General features: G+C 33.0%; 1 protein-coding gene across 1 annotated transcript; it reads right to left on the bottom strand.

The window, feature by feature from the left end:
- Window positions 1–664: 664 nt before the first annotated feature.
- Window positions 665–20,226, bottom strand: LOC148623783 (uncharacterized). Its single transcript, XM_088565893.1, has 9 exons — window positions 20,019–20,226; window positions 15,676–15,824; window positions 12,917–12,998; window positions 11,985–12,116; window positions 9,000–9,105; window positions 6,507–6,564; window positions 5,809–5,984; window positions 4,499–4,620; window positions 665–1,951 (listed from the first exon to the last, which is right to left on the bottom strand). The coding sequence occupies exons 2-9, from the start codon at window positions 15,810–15,812 to the stop codon at window positions 1,190–1,192; spliced, it is 1,575 nt and encodes a 524-aa protein (XP_088422019.1). The 5' UTR covers window positions 15,813–15,824; window positions 20,019–20,226; the 3' UTR covers window positions 665–1,189.
- Window positions 20,227–20,355: the final 129 nt, after the last annotated feature.

The raw sequence follows: 20,355 nt of genomic DNA, 5'->3' as shown, positions 1-20,355 counted from the left end.
ATTAGAAGTTTAGAAGTGGTTAGTGAGACCTTACCCATGTTGGAATTATTGTCCTTTTTCAACATTTTTTTTTGCTATTTCAATGTTATTTCTTCTCTGACACTACCAGACCAAATAAAACTAAACTGGTATGAATGTTCTTTAGGGTATTCTGCACAGAATTGATGTGGGGATTTTAGATCGGTCGAAAAAATATGGCCACTGTTATTAAAAATAGCACATAAGGGTCAGACATTAGTTTTTCATATATGTCTTCAAAACCTTTAGATTTAGCTTCTTAGTTCTTATCGAAGTAAAAGTGTTCAGCATGATGATCACTTTTTGTGGTCAAATTTTCATTTAAATCTGTTTGGCCATGTTGGGAGTTATTGGCCCTTTTGAACGTTTTTTTAATTGTTATTTCTTGCAATACTCTTCTCCTTTGACATTACTGGACATTGATGTGGTTGTTCCTTAGGCTTGAGCATTAGGAATTTTTATCAAAGAAAAAATGTACCTGCTTTTACAAGAGCAGTGTTCCAGGTCCCTGCCTCGCAACAAAAGTAAATTTCATGGAATATTGCAAAATGCAAAATTATGTAAGGCAAGATTCTGAGTGCCTTCAAAGCACATAAATATGTCTATGTCTATGTCTGTTTGTAGCAAAGAAATCAAATAAAACAACTGCATGTAGACAGTTTATTCGTGAAACATCAAATCTACACAGAGAAATAGTAACATCTGTTGAAAGATGATGAAAATCGTTTTAACAATGGTAAATTATAATCCCTTCAATTTCATTTAATACACTAGTCAAGAAAGTCGACCAAAGCCTATTTAAATTTAAAATGCAAAGCACATTTTTTTAAGGATTTTTTTACTTTTTTTTTTTTTAAAGTGAAGCAGAGATGCCAAGGAAGAGATGCTCCTTATCTTTTGGTACAACAACACAGGAATAGAAATCAAAAAAAGAACTTCTTTTCAATTTCTTTATGTGACAAAGTAATAAAATAACAAACTCTTTCAATATGAATTTTGAAATTGATTGATAGAAAACATTTCAATGTCATTTCAAATAGTAAATATGTAAGTACACGATGTCACCTTTTTTTTTACAAATATCTGTGAGCATTCAAAAATATTTTATCCAAGGACAAATAGCAACTGACTGAACAGCCTTTCTAAGAAATGAACACATAATGTCATCTAATCATCTACCTGTTATTCTAACCATTGCTAAGTTCTGATTGGTAGATTGTGATTGAGACTTGGTTTGTCTCGATGTAGTAGGGCCTCTCGGTCCTGTAGAGGTGGCTCCTCTTGGGTTCAGCATCTGTTGCTGATATGTTTGCTGAGCTGCAAAGTTAGTTGGTTGATTTGCAATAGTTGTTACAGCTGGAAATTGTCCTTGAAATTGACCTGGTTGATACTGCTGAAAGTTTGAAGCCTGTGGGAAAGATTGTGGTTGCCCTTGTGCTTGTTGTGCTGCAGTATACTGCTGTTGTGCATATGCTGCTGCAAACTGTCCTTGTGCTTGGTACTGAGGTGCAGCAGCAGCAGCTGCAGCAGCCTGGGCATATGTAGCCTGTGTATAACCTGGGTACTGAGAGTAGTGTGTCATGGCCTGTGAAGTCTGTTGACTTGTAGGATAGTTCTCTGTGGAGCTACCCCCACCACTCATTAATGTTTGTATAGATTTACTGCCTTCACCAGACAGAAATGATGAACTGTACATACTACGTGACATATAAGGATTGTATGATGAGAACTCAGTAGTTGGTGCAGCACCTACTGTTTGTATTGTCTGTATATTGGAGGAAGATTCACTTGCAGAATGTGTTTTAGAGGCAGCATTATTAATAGCAGTCTGTCTTAAGTCACTTCCTGAGCTTGAATCTTTGACCTTGGGCGTAGAGCTTCTACTTTCTACTCTTGCCACTTTAGAATCAGGAACTCCTTCAGCTGGCGTGCTCTACAAATAAGATGTCAAATATATTATTAAAAAATAGTTTTAAATCTGAACAAAAAATTTTGCCTTCATGAAAAAAAAATATACATATGTTTTCACCTAACTTGGGAGTACCTACTTCTTGCTTCAGTCATAAAATTAGATAATGGATTTTAACTAAAAATAATATTAATTTTTATTATTATTTTTATCAGACATTGAGACCTTTTAAAATCCCTTTCACTGTTTAACTTGGTGTTTATTTATTAAATGTAAAATTCAAAAGTAAATGTACTTTTTTTTCTGAAAAGTAATTCAATTGATATCAATGAGTGTTTTTCCTTTTCACCTGAAACGTAATGAAGGTGCTCTAAGTCACATTGTTCTGACCCTGAAACATAATGAAGGTGCTCTCAGTCACATTGTTCTGAACCTGAAACGTAATGAAGGTGCTCTCAGTCACATTGTTCTGAACCTGAAACGTAATGAAGGTGCTCTCAGTCACATTGTTCTGAACCTGAAACGTAATGAAGGTGTTCAAAGTCACATTGTTCTGACCCTGAAACGTAATGAAGGTGCTCTAAGTCACATTGTTCTGACCCTGAAACGTAATGAAGTTGCTCTCAGTCACATTGTTCTGACCCTGAAACGTAATGAAGGTGCTCTCAGTCACATTGTTCTGAACCTGAAACGTAATGAAGGTGTTCTAAGTCACATTGTTCTGACCCTGAAACGTAATGAAGGTGCTCTCAGTCACATTGTTCTGACCCTGAAACGTAATGAAGTTGCTCTCAGTCACATTGTTCTTACCCTGAAACGTAATGAAGGTGTTCTAAGTCACATTGTTCTGACCCTGAAATGTAATGAAGGTGCTCTCAGTCACATTGTTCTGACCCTGAAACGTAATGAAGTTGCTCTCAGTCACATTGTTCTGACCCTGAAACGTAATGAAGTTGCTCTCAGTCACATTGTTCTGACCCTGAAACGTAATGAAGGTGCTCTCAGTCACATTGTTCTGACCCTGAAACGTAATGAAGGTGCTCTAAGTCACATTGTTCTGACCCTGAAACGTAATGAAGATGCTCTCAGTCACATTGTTCTGACCCTGAAACGTAATGAAGGTGCTCTCAGTCACATTGTTCTGAACCTGAAACGTAATGAAGTTGCTCTCAGTCACATTGTTCTGACCCTGAAACGTAATGAAGGTGCTCTCAGTCACATTGTTCTGACCCTGAAACTTATGAAGGTGCTCTCAGTCACATTGTTCTGAACCTGAAACGTAATGAAGGTGCTCTCAGTCACATTGATCTGACCCTGAAACGTAATGAAGGTGCTCTCAGTCACATTGTTCTGAACCTGAAACGTAATGAAGGTGCTCTCAGTCACATTGTTCTGACCCTGAAACGTAATGAAGGTGCTCTCAGTCACATTGTTCTGACCCTGAAACGTAATGAAGGTGCTCTCAGTCACATTGTTCTGACCCTGAAACGTAATGAAGGTGCTCTCAGTCACATTGATCTGACCCTGAAACGTAATGAAGGTGCTCTCAGTCACATTGTTCTGAACCTGAAACGTAATGAAGGTGTTCTAAGTCACATTGTTCTGACCCTGAAACGTAATGAAGGTGCTCTCAGTCACATTGTTCTGACCCTGAAACGTAATGAAGTTGCTCTCAGTCACATTGTTCTTACCCTGAAACGTAATGAAGGTGTTCTAAGTCACATTGTTCTGACCCTGAAATGTAATGAAGGTGCTCTCAGTCACATTGTTCTGACCCTGAAACGTAATGAAGTTGCTCTCAGTCACATTGTTCTGAACCTGAAACGTAATGAAGGTGCTCTCAGTCACATTGTTCTGAACCTGAACGTAATGAAGGTGCTCTCAGTCACATTGTTCTGAACCTGAAACGTAATGAAGGTGCTCTCAGTCACATTGATCTGACCCTGAAACGTAATGAAGGTGCTCTAAGTCACATTGTTCTGAACCTGAAACGTAATGAAGGTGCTCTAAGTCACATTGTTCTGACCCTGAAACGTAATGAAGGTGCTCTAAGTCACATTGTTCTGACCCTGAAAGGTAATGAAGGTGCTCTCAGTCACATTGTTCTGACCCTGAAACGTAATGAAGTTGCTCTCAGTCACATTGATCTGACCCTGAAACGTAATGAAGGTGCTCTAAGTCACATTGTTCTGAGCCTGAAAAATCACTAAGGAAATGTTTTTTTTTTCGGTTTATATTTTTTTCATATGGTATAATAAATGGATAATGAGACACCTTAAAATGAGAAATAACTGGGTACTTTGTTAATGAAAACAACAAATATCTGTCTTTGTGGCCTAAACCTATAACTTGAAAATCAATTGGGATTTAGATGTTCATCGAAACTAAGTTTTGTCTGGAGTATTAAGGACAGTAAGATTAAAGAATTGATTATCACTTTAATTGACAAACCTTAGTCAAGTTAATATAATAGCTTAATTGGCAAACCTTAGTCAAGTTAATATAATAGCTTATACTGAGAAGTACAATTAATTTATTTTGCTAAGAATAAAAAATATATAAGTAACTTACACTACGCTTGGGTGGAGGGGGTGGAGGTGTTTCTCTATGAGCTTTACTTGGGGTTACTGGTGGAGAGTCTTCATGCTGTTGAGGATTTTTGGAATACAAATCCAATACTTTATGGCATATATCTAGAAAAACAACAACATTTGATCATCTAAAACAAAACGGTTCAACCAATAGTACTGTAATCATATTGGAACTGCTTGCTTAAAATATCTTTTGTCTACTTTATATCATAACATGGTGAAGTATCAGTTGAATACTCAGTTTTAGACAATGTCAATATTAATGCTTTTGGTGATTTAGAGAAAACTGAAAAACAAACTTCAAGAAACAAGGGCTTGCATGTCAAACAATGGAAACCTCACTCATTTCTTTATCAAGTTCAAATCAGAGGACGTTGCCAGGCAGAACTATCGGGTAAAACAGTCTTATATTTACTTAATCTAAGACCTGCCAAATAGTCATGTAATGTAAAGGTCCTGGTCCACAAAACATTAAAACATACCTAACATAAAAATACCTAAGTTAAGAATATTGTTAACTGTTTGTGTTGTCAACAATTCCAAGATCTTGCTGATGTTACAATAGAATTTAAGAATATTCGTATACTTCAGTTTCTTTTTTTATTTTTATGATGCCAGGGCCAGCAAAATTTAAAATATGAGAAAATGTTGATGGCAGAGTATCAAAACAAAATACATCCTTCAGTCCAGTAAAACTTAAAAGAACTGGATCATATTTTTTCATGTACAAAAAAACAGCCAATATGCCCAGTGATATAAATGTAGCTTCATCTGCATGTATGTCCAATAGGATATCCTTAAAGAACAGAAAATCTTATTCAGTTTATATTGCTCAGTAAATCAGAGTTGTCTTTCTTATAATATATCTAGTGTTTCCAAACACAAAAGTACTTTCAGCTCCTTTTAATGAAAATTTGATGCATCTGCCTACATTTTATAGTTTTCGAGAGAGAAACAAAAAAAAACCCTACTCATATAAAGATTTGTTTTACAATTTTTACCATTCAGAGGCTTTAGAATTAATGAGTCCTATGAGCTTAAGAATGAAGATGACACTGAATGTCAACTGTAAGGGAGATATATACTGAACTTCGTAAATTTTTTTCGGCATTTTTGAAACAGCTATAGGGTCATGTTTTTTCCGAGCAAAAAAAAAGAGAAATGTGATGGCTATAGTTCACGAGGACTTTCAGTCCAGATTAGATAAACATTATTGATCAAAAGAATTAGCCACAACATAAACTTTATAATGAGCAAAAAAAAATTATCACTCATTACAAGCATGATTACCTTCCATCAATTCTACAGTAATATCCTCAACCAATCCTTCCCACCATTTTAGTTTACTTCCTGGTTGTTTCCCTTGCCAATCATTTATTTCAAATTTGGCAAGACGAGTAGCCAAGTACATCAATGACATCCCAATTATCTCTGGTTCCCATTGTAAACATAAAGTTGTACATAAACTGGAAAAAAATGTAATTGTGAGATTACCGGTACATACTGAACACTAATAGGCAACAGAGATTGTTAAGTTAGATAAAAAAACACTACAAATTCATTCCACATTTCATCCTTGACAGCTTACTGGCCGTGTTGTTTTCCTTTATCAATATGTTTGACCACATTACTATAATCACATTTGTTCATAGCAAACAAAAGCTAGAAGAATACATGTACCTTCCTCTTCAAGTGGACTTACATCATGTTACAGTGATTTAAAAATAAGTGATACCAATAGCTCTTAACCAACAGTTGAAGTGAGCATTGAAGCTTAAACTCCTTTCTATCTTAAATAATGAAAAAAATTCACTGACAATGATTAATTTGTTTGTACATGTAGATATTCAGGTAAAGATTTGAATTATAATGTTTACTATCTATGTGCTCTATTTAAAGGTCTGTTTGCACATAGAATGTGGCCTTTTCAGGAATAAACACATGCCCTTTTGACCCCCAAGTTGGAACACTGACATAGATAAAGATACCTGTCATTAATGAAAGTCCATGCCATTTGTACAAGTTTCTGAGTCTTGTCTTTGTCAGCTGTTAAAATAAAATAAACCTTATAGTGAAGATAATTCCTACCCAGACATTTTCAATGTAGGCAGAGCCAAAATTAGTAGTAAAAAAAACATATAAAAATCATACAATTGGGAAATTCAAAATTAAATACAATAACAACGGGCCAATGAAATGCTTTACAGAACACAGCATGATACACCCACAGAGGTTGAACCCTGAACAACATGGGACATACTTTAGACACAAAATTTAAGCTTAACAACAGCTCTTAATTCTTAATGTGATTTGTTTGGCACATGATAAGATTTTGACCAGAATGGAACTAGTCAAATAACTTTAATACTTGATATAAGACTTAAAAGATTTCATGGACAGACAAGCAGATGGACAATGTAATTTCTATGAATCACAAATTTTTTTTCTTAAGGGTATGATAAAGAAAAATCAGGAGCCTAAATCAAAGGAAGTAATCTATTTACAACATCATGTTTTTTTTTCACTTATAGCCAGAAAATTATCATCAACTCTTAACACACCTGTTAATTTAGAATAGGGGCTAATGATTCCACTCTGTCACATTCAATACATATAGGTATTTTTATATTCAAGGGCAGCTTGGCATATATAAACATTACATCACATTCAAACACAGGCATTACACAAAATATATTTATGTTTTTAACAGCCAGCCTTAATGATGTCACTATCATTGTCTTGTTTACCAGACAGCCTTAATGATTTACTACCACTGTCTTGTTTAACAGCCAGCCTTAATGATGTCACTATAATTGTCTTGTTTACCAGACAGCCTTAATGATTTACTACCACTGTCTTGTTTAACAGCCAGCCTTAATGATGTCACTATAATTGTTTTGTTTAACAGCCAGCTTTAATCATGTCATTATCAATTTGCTTAAAAGCCAGCTTTACTGATGTCACATTCATTATCTTGTTTAACAGCCAGCCTTAATGTTGTCACTAACATTGTCTTGTTTAACAGCCAGCCTTAATGATGTCACTATCACTGTCTTCTTTAACAGACAGCCTCAATGATGTCACTATCACATTCTTGTTTAACAGCCAGCCTTGATGATGTCACTATCACTGTCTTGTTTAACAGCCAGCCTTAATGATGTCACTATCACTGTCTTGTTTAACAGCCAGCCTTAATGATTTACTATCACTGTCTTGTTTAACAGCCAGCCTTAATGATGTCACTATCATTGTCTTGTTTAACAGCCAGTCTTAATGATGTCACTATCATTGTCTTGTTTAACAGCCAGCCTTAATGATTTACTATCACTGTCTTGTTTAAGAGCCAGCCTTAATGATTTCACTATCATTGTCTTGTTTAACAGCCAGCCTTAATGATTTACTATCACTGTCTTGTTTAAGAGCCAGCCTTAATGATGTCACTATCATTGTCTTGTTTAACAGCCAGCCTTAATGATTTACTATCACTGTCTTGTTTAACAGCCAGCCTTAATGATGTCACTATCACTGTCTTGTTTAACAGCCAGCTGTAATGATGTCACTATCATTGTCTTGTTTAACCAACAGCCTTAATGATGTCACTATCACATTCTTGTTTAATAGTCAGCCTTAAAGATGTCACTATCATTGTTTTGTTTAACAGCCAGCCTTAATGATGTCACTATCACTGTCTTGTTTAACAGCCAGCCTTTTTATTTCAATTATTTCAATTACATTTCAATGAATTATGAATTACATATACAATGTAGTCTGTAGGTAATGACTTGCCTTTATCCCTTACAGTATAAGCAAAGCTTTAATGCTCAACACAGCAGTTTAAAAAAATTGTGATTGAGAAATAAAATTTAAGCTGTTATTACTCCATTACTTCCAGTTAAGCTAAATGAGGAATCGGATCAAAATTGTAAAAATGGGTCCAATATTGATTCCTGATTGTAACTTAAAAGATGGGGTTGAACTGGTGGATTATTATCCCCCTAATTTAGAACAAAACTAAATATTTGACACTACATAGATTTAAGACAGCACAAAAGGCAGAGTACTCCTAATGAACTTTGACTTGAGTCAAAGTAAAAGTAGTACTGGATAGACACTAAATTCAAACCGATACTCAGATGTACTAGAAGAACATAAGTTAAATTAACTGCTCAGAGTGAAATGTGTATTTTAGAATTCTAGAATATACATGTATATACTCAATGAAAATTTTTGTTAACGTGAACCAAGTACCAGTTTCCAGGATTATTTTGGTGCTGATGAGGACATTTACCTTGGGGTTTAGAGACTAGCGGAAAAATGAATCACACTTCATACTCGGATATTTTAAGTGGAGTGTTCCATATGTATTCAAGTTGTTCTGAGTGGTCCCTTATATTTAAATAAACAAGGCGGCCCAAGCTATAGCCAATGGAATCAATAAGTACTTTTCCAAAGGTGATTACAGAACATATCAATAGTTATACCTTTCACTTGTTTTGCAAATTTGAGGAGTGCAGCATATGGATGATCCACTTGTAAATCAAACTTAATTGTTTGTAGTAGAATTCTTTCCAAAGTCATTATTTCTTCCTGCAAAATTCAAAGTCAATTAATTGTACATCTGCTGACAGAAAACTTCCCGAAATATAAGTTTACTTTCATCATTAACTTGAATTTCTAAGTCCAAAGGCCATAACTCAGCAGAAAAAAAAAAACACTTCACAGAGCGTGGCATGATATGTCCACAGTTGTTGAACCATGAACAGTTGGGGTAAGTGAGGACACAATATTAGTTTTTTTACACTTAAGCATGGAGACTTACATTTCATTATGGACAAAAAACCTAGTTTGAACACTATATTGCACTAAATTTTAACATTCAAATAAAATTTTTCAAATTCAGATAAAAAATAAACAAGAGGCTGCCAGGAGCCTGAATCGTTCACCTGGTTAAATTTTGTCTTTCAATGGCAATAAATTTAACAAGAATTTGTCTAACAATTTTGACTCAAGAAGACTTTCGTAGGACTTATCATAAGGATCATTTCAGCAAATGAAAGTTTCTTTCTGTCTATTTTATTTTCAAGATATTGGCTGAATATTGTAAAAAAAAAAAAAAAAGAAGTCATTTTTCATCTTTTAAGAGCAATAACTGTTACAAGCTGTCATCTGACAACTTTGATCCCTGAAGACTTATGTAGGCCTTATAATAAGGATCACTTCAGCAATTGAAAGAATTTGGCTTAACAAAACGATTTTGGAGATGTTATGTGCAAAAAACTACTGTCTGACCTCTATGTTCTACTTTTAGTAATGGCAGCCATGTTTTTTTGACTGATCAAAAATATTCACACCAGTTCTATGCAGGATACCCCAAGGAACATTCATACCTAGTTTGGCTCCAGTTGGTCAAGTAGTGTCAGAGGAGAAGATTTTTGAAAGAAATATTATTAAAAATAGCAAAAAAACAAAGAAAAAGGGCAATAACACCAACATGACTTAACAGATTAAAATGAAAATTTGACCATATCATAATTTAGCTAAACCTAACGGTTTGGAGATATATGCAAAAAACTACTGTCTGACCCCTTATTCTCTATTTTTAGTAATGGCAGCCATGTTTTTGCAAAAATCTAAACATAACTTTTGTGCAAGATACCCTAAGGAACATTTGTGCAAAGTTTCATATAATTGAGCTCAGTAGTTTCACAGGAGAAGATTTTTGAAAAATTGTTTATGGACGACAACAACGGGCACCCAATATTCAGCCAGGTGAGCTAAACAGACAATTTTTTGGGGTGTGTCCCCTTTAACCCTTTATTATTCGAAAACCATGAGAGATATCTGAAATCTGATTTCAAAAAATGCAGGTAACAATTTCATACAGTATCCAATTAAAGAAAGACCAAAAATAAATAAATCTTAAAGTATGCATTACATCACATACATGTATCACATAAATCAATACATCATAACATTAAAAAAATATCCAAAATTTATTTTGCAATAATCTTGATGACTCATCAATACCTTGTTAAAAACCAATCACTCAAAATGTATGACAGTAGAGGTATATACTAGTTATGACAATTCAAAGAAGGATAACTCCAATTCACAATGAGAAAATTAATTTGCATTTCTGGTAATTGCCTTTTTTTTCTAATACCTAAATACATATATTAAAAATTTCACTTTCATCTTTAATATTGTCTTCAAAACCCCCAACTAGAATCCCATTCTTCTTTCTTGTAGTGCAATTTCGAAGTAAAAAACAAAGCCAGTTTGTGGTCTCTAATCATAAAAATGACTGTTGTCCCCTAATTTCTAATTGGTTCAAGTTACAACCCCAAAAATCTATACCATGCTTCCTTTTCTGATATGTCACCTTGTGGTATAATTTCATAAAGAAATATAAAAAGCTATACTTAAGTTATACAGCAAAAGCCGGAATTGTCTACGGACAAAGACGACGATGCCAACAAAGACATTATAATACAATTATAAGGCCGAAAATACCTTGCGGTCGTAAAAAAAACAATAGACCAGATCAGTAATTGAACTAGATCTGTAACTTGTCATGATGAAGCAAAACATGTAATATCAAATGAATATCTGCAAGCATGACGAAAAAAAAAAAGTATGGAATACTGATTTGCCGGACTGACTGACGGACTGCAAACCTAAAGTTCCCTATGGCGAAACTCGCCAGCAGGGAAATTATCACCCACCACTTTGATATTGTAATTTGACTATTTGTACCATCATAATCAAAGAATTAAATCAAGGTTTTTACATTTATTTTGGTAAATTCAGTTTTAATTTGCAATTGAACAGTTCAGTTCAATTTTGTCAAAAACCTTACTGTTCTAATGAAAAATTGTCCAATGTCTCCAGAGATGTGAAGATCAAATAGAGGTCATTTCAAATAGAAGAGACTTCCTTGTCAGAAATTGATGGGTTTTTGAGATTACTGTTTCAATTTTTTTTCTGATTCTTACAAAGAATTGTACTTAAATTGACAAAGTTGCAATTAATTATAATTTTCCAAAAGCTTATCCTCCATTTCTAATTAAAGGCAGACTTTGAACTTCGTGGATTTTGTTTTATATTTTTGATGGAGATACATGTACATGTAGTTACAGAAAAAAATTGAGACTTCAGCATACTATAACACTGAGTGGCTTGAAATAAAACCAGGATATTCCTGTAGAGAATAAAAAATTTCAGACTGGTTAAACAAATAAGCAGTATGTACTGATGTTTTTGGGGTTTTTTTTAATGGTTAAATACATAAGAAGTGACAAGAAAAGTGTGTCTTGTTGGCGAATAGGACTGAACATCGAGAAATTGCTGTTTTAATCTGCAATGACAGTGAGATGAAATTTTTAGGAAGTGGTATTACTTTAAGAAACAAATAATTCAATCTAATCGAAAGCCTCAGCTGATAAAAAATATGCATGGTGTCTTACCTTTGGATCAGCACCAAACACTGACATTAATTGAGGTGACAGAAGAGACTGGGCTATTTTAACAATATCTTTACATTTTTTGGGAGTTTCTTCTACTTTTCCAGCTAAAAACAAACAAGCAGCTGCTGTGACCTACAAAACAAAGTAATTAACCTTGAACATCTACATTGTACGTGTACTAAATTAATGGTCAATTTGAAAGGCAGAGCACAAATGAACAACTTCAAAAATAGAAATATATATAATCAAACAAGCGCAGTGCTACAAAAAATCTATTTTGTATACAGTGTCCTTTTACCTTCATCATACTTTTAAACCTCAAAATCAAAATAGGTCTTTTACTTACCACTAAAACTTATGTGGATAACATTTATTTAAATTCATGAAGAATAACTGAAGTATTATAGTGGACATTTCTTTATTCTGAGGTCATTAGGTCAAAAAGTTATATGAAATGGCTTATGGTTTATAAGATAAAACCCAAAATATGAAAATCGCCAACTTAAGTATATCAAGATCAATAAGTATCCATAAAGAGTTCTCCAGGAATCTTTCATACAGTGCTTAGAGATGAAGTAGAAAGCATTGGGAAAACCTAATTAAATTAAGAAAGAACACAACTGATCAGTTTTATACTATTTTAATTATTTGTAAGTTTTCTCTGTAATGACAAGACTTTATTTTTGGTTATCAGACATCTGGAAAATTCACTACCTTATGTTTGGACATTTGGTTCTACTACAACTACAGACAATTAACAGGACTGAAGCAAAATTTACCAGACAAAGGACAGATTTCTGAATTGTTTGCTCTTAAAAATACTGTATTTGCCAACAAACTCAAAATATGCTAGACCTTGCCTTCATTATGGTTTTTTCAAAAAGGTTGGGTTACAGATTCTCAGAATGTACATTTTTTGTACATATACTTACATATCTATGGAATTCCTTAAATGAATGAAACAGATAAAATCTGTGAAAGTAAACTACTCCTGTTGCACAAGTATCAAAACGGCTGAACATTGGTTAAGGAAAAATGTTGCGACAATGTATATTAGTTGATTCTGTTTGTTTTCTTTATTATCCATACATTCTAATAAGATATTTGATAATTGTAACTTTTTTTAACTGTCCTTTTGATTTATTTTCTCTTTGAGTAGTATTTACATTGTATATCTGTATCTAAATGAGACTGCTACACAGCAATATGTCCTCATTGGAGGTTAAGTTTGAATCACAAACTAATCTAATGCCCATAACTACAGCTAAGTTTGTGAAATCAAAATGATGATATATGATAAAGTACAATGTACATAAGTTGTCAAAATTTCAACAAAATCTAAAAGCCTTTCTCAGAAGAGTTGCATCCAAGGAAGTACAATGTACCTGTGACAAACAAATGGTAGGATGGACACAGACAATCAGACCCTAAAAAAGGGAACAATAACATTTTATGTCTAATTGGTTTATTCCTCGAATGCCAACATCCTTTGATCTACTGACAGTTAACCTGTGAAATTTTTTTGGCGTTCAAGGAATAGGCGTCAGTAGTTATAACAACAAAGTTGCATGCTTATCAAAACATTCATACTAATTAACAGATAGATTAATTACAGGTGACTTATTTCAGTTGATATTTCAGAGAGTTATTCCAGTTGTTAAAATCTTCTTCTTCTTTTTATTATTATTATTATTTTGCCGTTTCTACTTAATTTTTCTTCACAAAATCATAGATGTACATGTATAGCGCAATAAACTTTTGAATTATTTTTGTAGTCGGTAGTCCAATAACTTGAAGATAATTCAATTTATCATTCTACTTTATGTAGGAATACTAGTACTAGAAGAGTTAACAAGTATACTAGCTATGAAGTTTTTATTTAATAAAATATTTGTAATTGCTACACAATGTAGAAGATCAGTTTTTCTGTAAGTTGTTTAAGGTCTATACTCTTTTTACTGTAATTTGATATCACATGAAAAAGTAGAAAATAAATATATTCAAATTTTAATTAAATAGGTGAATTAGTTATAGCACTAGAATGATAAAGAATGAAATAAAATAAAAGTAAAACAAATGTTAAAATTTTATTATACTTTTTACAAATTTTAATAATTCAAGTTTATCATATTCTAACATATTTTTAAATTTCTGCTGTTTTCCATATAAAAAGGGTATAATGTTCCATTTATCAACTTCACTAATAAATCTCATAAGTTTAATACTTATAAAAATATTTTAATTGTTATAAAAACACCTATTGTTATAATATAAACATCTATCCAAGTATTTTTGTTGGCATTCAAGGAATAGGTAACATATAAAATGTTGGCATTCGAAGAAGACACCGTCTAATTCAGTAAATACTTAAACTATACCTGAGATCATCTGTGATTACCTAAGATGACATATACATAATCCCAGTTTTAACTGAAAAACTGTGGGCAATTCTCACCAACCTGATACCCCACTCCCCCTATTTGATAACACACACCTATTAACCTCCATCTTGATTTGGATCAAAATCTGAAACAGGAGGTACACAATGGGTACATGTAATAAAGATTCTATGAAAGTTTCATTAAATTCCATTCAGTGGTATAAAAGGAGTAACAGATAAGAGGTGGGTCCCCCCCCCCACAATCATGTCCCCATATTCACAAATGACAAAGTCCACATTTCGCTACATGAAACCCCCAAATTGATTCAGCTCAAAATCTAAAACAGGAGGTGCACAATGGGAACATGTAAAAAGATTCTGTGAAAGTTTCATTCAATTCTATTTAGTGGTATAGGAGAAGTAACAGATAAGAAATTGGGCTCCTGTGTAACAGAGGGAGGGAGGAAGGAAGGAAGGTGCCCATCCTATCACGATGAACCCCCATGGGAGTGTAATAAATTTCTCTTCACACATTAACCTATTATACATGAATGTTGCTTAGCCATGTACCTACATGTACAAGTATATGTATTTAAGTGTAACTAAGCAAATTCATATGGAACATGTTCTGACCTGTACCAGCATGTAAAAAGCAGTGTCCATTTTGAATTAAACAGTGCAGTTTACATCCAATATTGACTAATGATTGTGGATACTAGAAAATGTTAAAAAACATTTTTGCAGAACAGAGCAATGTTTCAAAATGTCCCTTTCTCAAATATACTAAGAACTAGGTACTGCTTCTGACCTTGCTCTCTGCATAATCTTTTCCATTACCTCTACTGATGGCTCAGTCAGAACAGTGAAATTAGAGCCAAATTCAAAGTTAAAATTCACTAAAAAACCTTATATTTAAGATACCACTATGGTTCTACAAATACAACCACTTCCTCTAGATATACATGGATGAAAAACTACTCAAATTTCTTGATTTGCACTGAATTTCAATCTGGATCCTTATGTATTAATTTCTTAACTTAAAATCCTCTAATGGTAAAGACAGTTCATTGGTCATACATGTATATAGAATTTCAAGAAAACTTTGAACCAAAATTGCTGAACTTGCTCCATTAAATTTGTACAAGGTTATATGTGTACAAGTAGTACAATCATAAAATTCCAGTACTTTAAAAAGTTATAAATGTTGGAGATAACTGTATACATGTAATGGTACATCATATACATTGTAAGACATATAATCCTCTCAACAAGAATCATTTTTAAACCATTGTACAATAGTATAAAGGATACAGTCCCATCTTTGTTCCAGCATCTATAATAAATCTTGCTCCTTCTCTCCTGTATCTAGCCTCAGTTCCTGGGTCTATTCCATCTTTACAAGAAGGAGTGTTTCTTATCTCCTTTTTATCGAAATACCAACAAGGCATATCTACAAAAAACTGTAAGATACAAAATTTTAATGCATATTTGCAAGTAAGGTAGATAATTCAAAATTTCTGACATGCTTTTTTTGTGAAATAATTATGCTTCAATAAAATCACCAAACAAAATGTTAACTTTTCAGTACATGATCTCAAATCAAAGATTTCTTTTCTTTAGATACCTTTTCATAGTCTAACAAATGAAAAACATTTACCAAAACAATAATACTTTTTTTTTAATTTATGTCTTTTTAGCATGAATGAAAGTGCTTTCAAGTATTTTTAGATAAGGTGCTATCAAAATGTGTTTTATTATTATTATTATTATAATTATAATGACAGAACCAAACCAGAAATTCCAGAAAAAATTACTTAAGAATGTCCTATGAAGATACTCTTATTGCAAGATTGTAAAATACTTATACATATAATGCAAATTCTCTTTGAACTGCATATATATTTAGCAGGTAATTAAGATTAAACTAATACATTCTAGCTAGAACACATAAATGGCCATGATAAATGAGTCCACAGTTGACTGCAATTTCATGTATAAAGTTTGTACTACAAACACTTATTCAACCAGAGACTTTTCTAGCCCTCGTCATTTTCATCATTGATGGAAGACTTTTCGGAATGACGAAAAAAAAACAGGCATCATTTCGTCATCTGAAATCTTAAGTACAAAAACACTGACAGTTGTAAGCCCAACATTGGTTCAAGTGGTATAAGTCACAACTTTATTACCCAAAGCTTATAACAACTCCCAAAAGGTGTCAAAGGTTTGTTTAAAAAAATCATCTAATTCACTCATTACACTTGTTTGGCACATGGAGCCAATCTCGATTTCTTGACCACTTATGTCTGAATTTAATTTCCTACTGCAAAATTCCTTTATTGTCTTCTAGTTAACTTCATATAAAAATAATAGTAAAAGTTTATAATCATTTATTTTTGTTTATCAAGGCTGAGTGTACATCAAATGCGGTTAATTGTTCACTACATTGTACCCTGGTGTCACTAAATTTTTTAGTTGCACGCATTGGCAATATTGACAATCTCATATTATCATATATGCTAATTTCAGGTCTATGGTGCTGTCAACGAACTCCTAAGAGACTAATACTATATATAACTGAGAAGTAATAACGTAAATTTATCATTATCATAAACCCAGTCTGATTCCAATAGCTTAGAATTATTTTCACAGTTGAAAATGCACAAAAATATAGATTCCTTTCAAAGGCTTTGAGGCAACAAAGGGGAAACACTTATTTGAAAAGAACTAAATCTGTCCAATATTTCAAAGTTGTAATGTATATAGTACTGGTGCATGCTAAGGCTTCCTAATGATCTAGTTAACATCTATATCAACACTGTGCCAGATGTATTTTTGTGTTTTTACAAAGGGCCAGTGAGCCTGCACTAAACAGCATTTTTTTTCCAATATTAAAGAAATTTTAAATTAACATGATTAAGTCAGAGATGCACTAAAATATACATGCATGTTTCTTGATTAAGTAGAAGAGTGTAAAGGGAGTTGTCTTGAAAACATATGCTTGCATTATAGTTGAAAAAAAATGTGCTTTATTCATAAAATGTATATAATGTACATGTACATTTAGTTTTATTTTAGGTCTTTACACAGTGTTGTAAATAACAGATGGTACTGTGACATACACTGTATTACTTGTATGTCAGATGCAGATACAAATGTACTACTTTTTAAAATATACCATTAAATTTGTCCCATTTTCTCACAAGAAAGTGTCTAAAGCTTTCAAAATCTAGGAAAAAAAACCCTGACTTAATATACTGATAATGATTATTTGTACATTTATTTTCTGTGATAACTGGATTAACTGAAACACTTCATTAAAACAATTTCATAATTAAGGATGACTGTTGCATATTTTCAGTCCATGAAGAAAAAACCTCAATTATGTGGTGCACACTAAAAGTGTGAACCATGGGCATTGAAGTTATTTCAAATAGACCAAAAAATATAGCAGTCATTTCTTATAATTTAATCTAAGTATCAAAATTTAATGAGTAAATCATTCAAAAAGTTTGATGACATCACAGTTACATTACAAAAATTGGTCAATGAGATGATGGACGAATTTTTTATCCAATCTGAAACCATGTAACTTCTGAAATTAAATTATATGATGGTAAAAGTAAATAGTACATAGTTACCTTTGTACTGAAGAGTGGAGATGCTCTCAGGTGACAATTTGAATAAAAGGCTCCAGTGGGGGAGAAGAATTGACATGCATGTATATTACATGTACATCCAATATTCATTTTAATATTGCATATAACTTTTTGAATATATCTCTTTCATCATTTGTGCAGTCGCAAGCTTGACAAGACAGCATGTTTTGGTGATCAGAAGAACAGGATCATAGAAATAATTACAGAATATTCTTTGTTTACACATTACCGGTATGTTTGTGGTACTTGTATCAGTACCAAACCGACTTAATGACGTCATGAGCTAATTGGAAGCTTTTGGATAAAATCAATAAAGTCTGCTTATGATCTTCCTTCAAATAGATGTAAAAGAGTTCTGCAAGATGGCTATCCACATATATTTCTAAGATTTAAAATTTTGCATAGCCTTGTGCATATTACAAAAGTGCATTTTGCATTCAAGTTTATTTATTTTTGTTTACATGGGTATGATTTATCATAAGAACCCTAACTTTACATAAAGGTGGTCTCTCCCTTTAATATGACACATATGAATTCTTAATCATGTAATACTGTAAATAAAATTCAATTTTTCTCTAATGTTATGTTGAATTCTAAACACTTCAAGTTCAATATTAGACAATTGATCTTTTCCTTGAAAGTCATCTATAGGGGAGAGTGTATATTTTACATGTACATGTACATTTTGTTTGTGCCTTTTTTTTAATTACATTTGCTTCAAGACCAATGCCGACACAGAATGCATAGATTGCATGCAAACACAGCAGCAGCTGAGATATGTAATAAGCGAGCTAAGCTCGCTCTTAAATGTATAGAAATGTGTCTCAAAATTTATCATACTGACACCCGAGAAACTTTCCAAGCAAAACACTACATCAGGATTCATTGAAGCTTCAGTATAAATGCAGGCTAAACAAAACATTTCAAATATGTCTATGTTATTTTTCAAAAAAGCTACCAGGAAGGATCTTGATAAAACCTGCAATCTACCAGGACCAGTTCTTCCGATAATATTAGGAGTATTTGGAATGTCCTTTTTCAATGTTTTGTTTTGATCAATACCTCGATATTTGTGACCTTAATCTCTTATCAAATTTTCAACCTGGTCCCATCTTCGGACTTCCCTCCTCATTAAAAATTCAAACTGAAATTTCCAAACCCAATCAATCATTATAAAATTTGTTAAAAATTGATTAGAAATGGTATGAGAGTGTATACAAGGAGTTTTATAGTTGTAGCTTTCCCTGCATTTGTGATATCAACGTTTATACAAGCCTTTGTTTTGAAGCATCACTGCTTAGCCCCCCCCCCACCCCCTTCGAGGGTGGTTACCCTCCTCATTTAAAATTTAAATTCCTTCTTCAAAACCTGACCTGTCATCATAAAATTTATATCAAATTGATCAGAAATGGTCCGAAGGTATATATAAGAAATTTTGTAGCTGTAGCCTCCCATTCCGGTGTGATATCAATGTTTTTATCAACTGTTGATAAAAATAAAATGGTGGCCAAAGTCACGCCCTCGAGAAAGGCATTCACTCCTAAATTAAAATTCTTACTCTTTAAACCCAAACGATCATCATAAATTTGTTTTAAATTGATAAAAATGGTCTGATGGTGTATATAAGGATGTTTATAGCTTTCGCTTTGTGATGGCAATGTTTCATATGACCAATGTTTGATTTTGAATGTATAGGCGGCAAGTAGCTGTGGCTAGTACACTGAAATCTCACCATGCGAGATATTGAGATAATTCATGAGATGTGAATCCTTCTATATTTAACTCCTTGGTTCTGTCAATTGAAATTTTACTCGTTTGAATGAGAATTTCTTGTGCCTGTGGACAAGTGTGGTAGGGATATATTCGACAAATTGACTTACTGAGTTGTATTCGTGAAAATGTAGGAATTTTTTTATGAAAAAAAAATATGTATATAAATACCATATACAAGCAGAGTAAACACTGCTTTTAGGCCATGGAAGACTTGATAATTACCTGGATTTTTTGCTTCGAGACAGAATTATATTACTATCAACTCCCTCGGTCACTTTAATCTGGTCACCTATTAATTTTCGCTTGGCACCTTAGAGTAGTATACAGAGAACCAGTTTATCGATCGCTTGATAAGCTGGTCCCCGATTGACTATTCTGGACTATTCGCTGTGCAGTAGCGGAATAGTCAGGCGAGAACCAGCTTCGGGAGCAGGTTTACGGATATCGTATTTAAATTTTTTTATTCAAAAATATATTCAAGTGTGCTGCAAGAAATAGAAAATGCTAATAATGAACTAGAAAAATAATTAATTTATCGTAATTAGACTATCGAGATGGT

The sequence above is a fragment of the Perna viridis genome, chromosome 2, assembly GCF_037379345.1.
Source record: "Perna viridis isolate PV_CMFRI_1.1 ecotype Kerala chromosome 2, ASM3737934v1, whole genome shotgun sequence".
In the NCBI taxonomy this organism is placed as follows: Eukaryota; Metazoa; Mollusca; class Bivalvia; order Mytilida; family Mytilidae; genus Perna; species Perna viridis.
The sequence above is the reverse complement of the archived record's forward strand: the minus strand, read 5'-3'. Positions and strand labels throughout refer to the sequence as shown.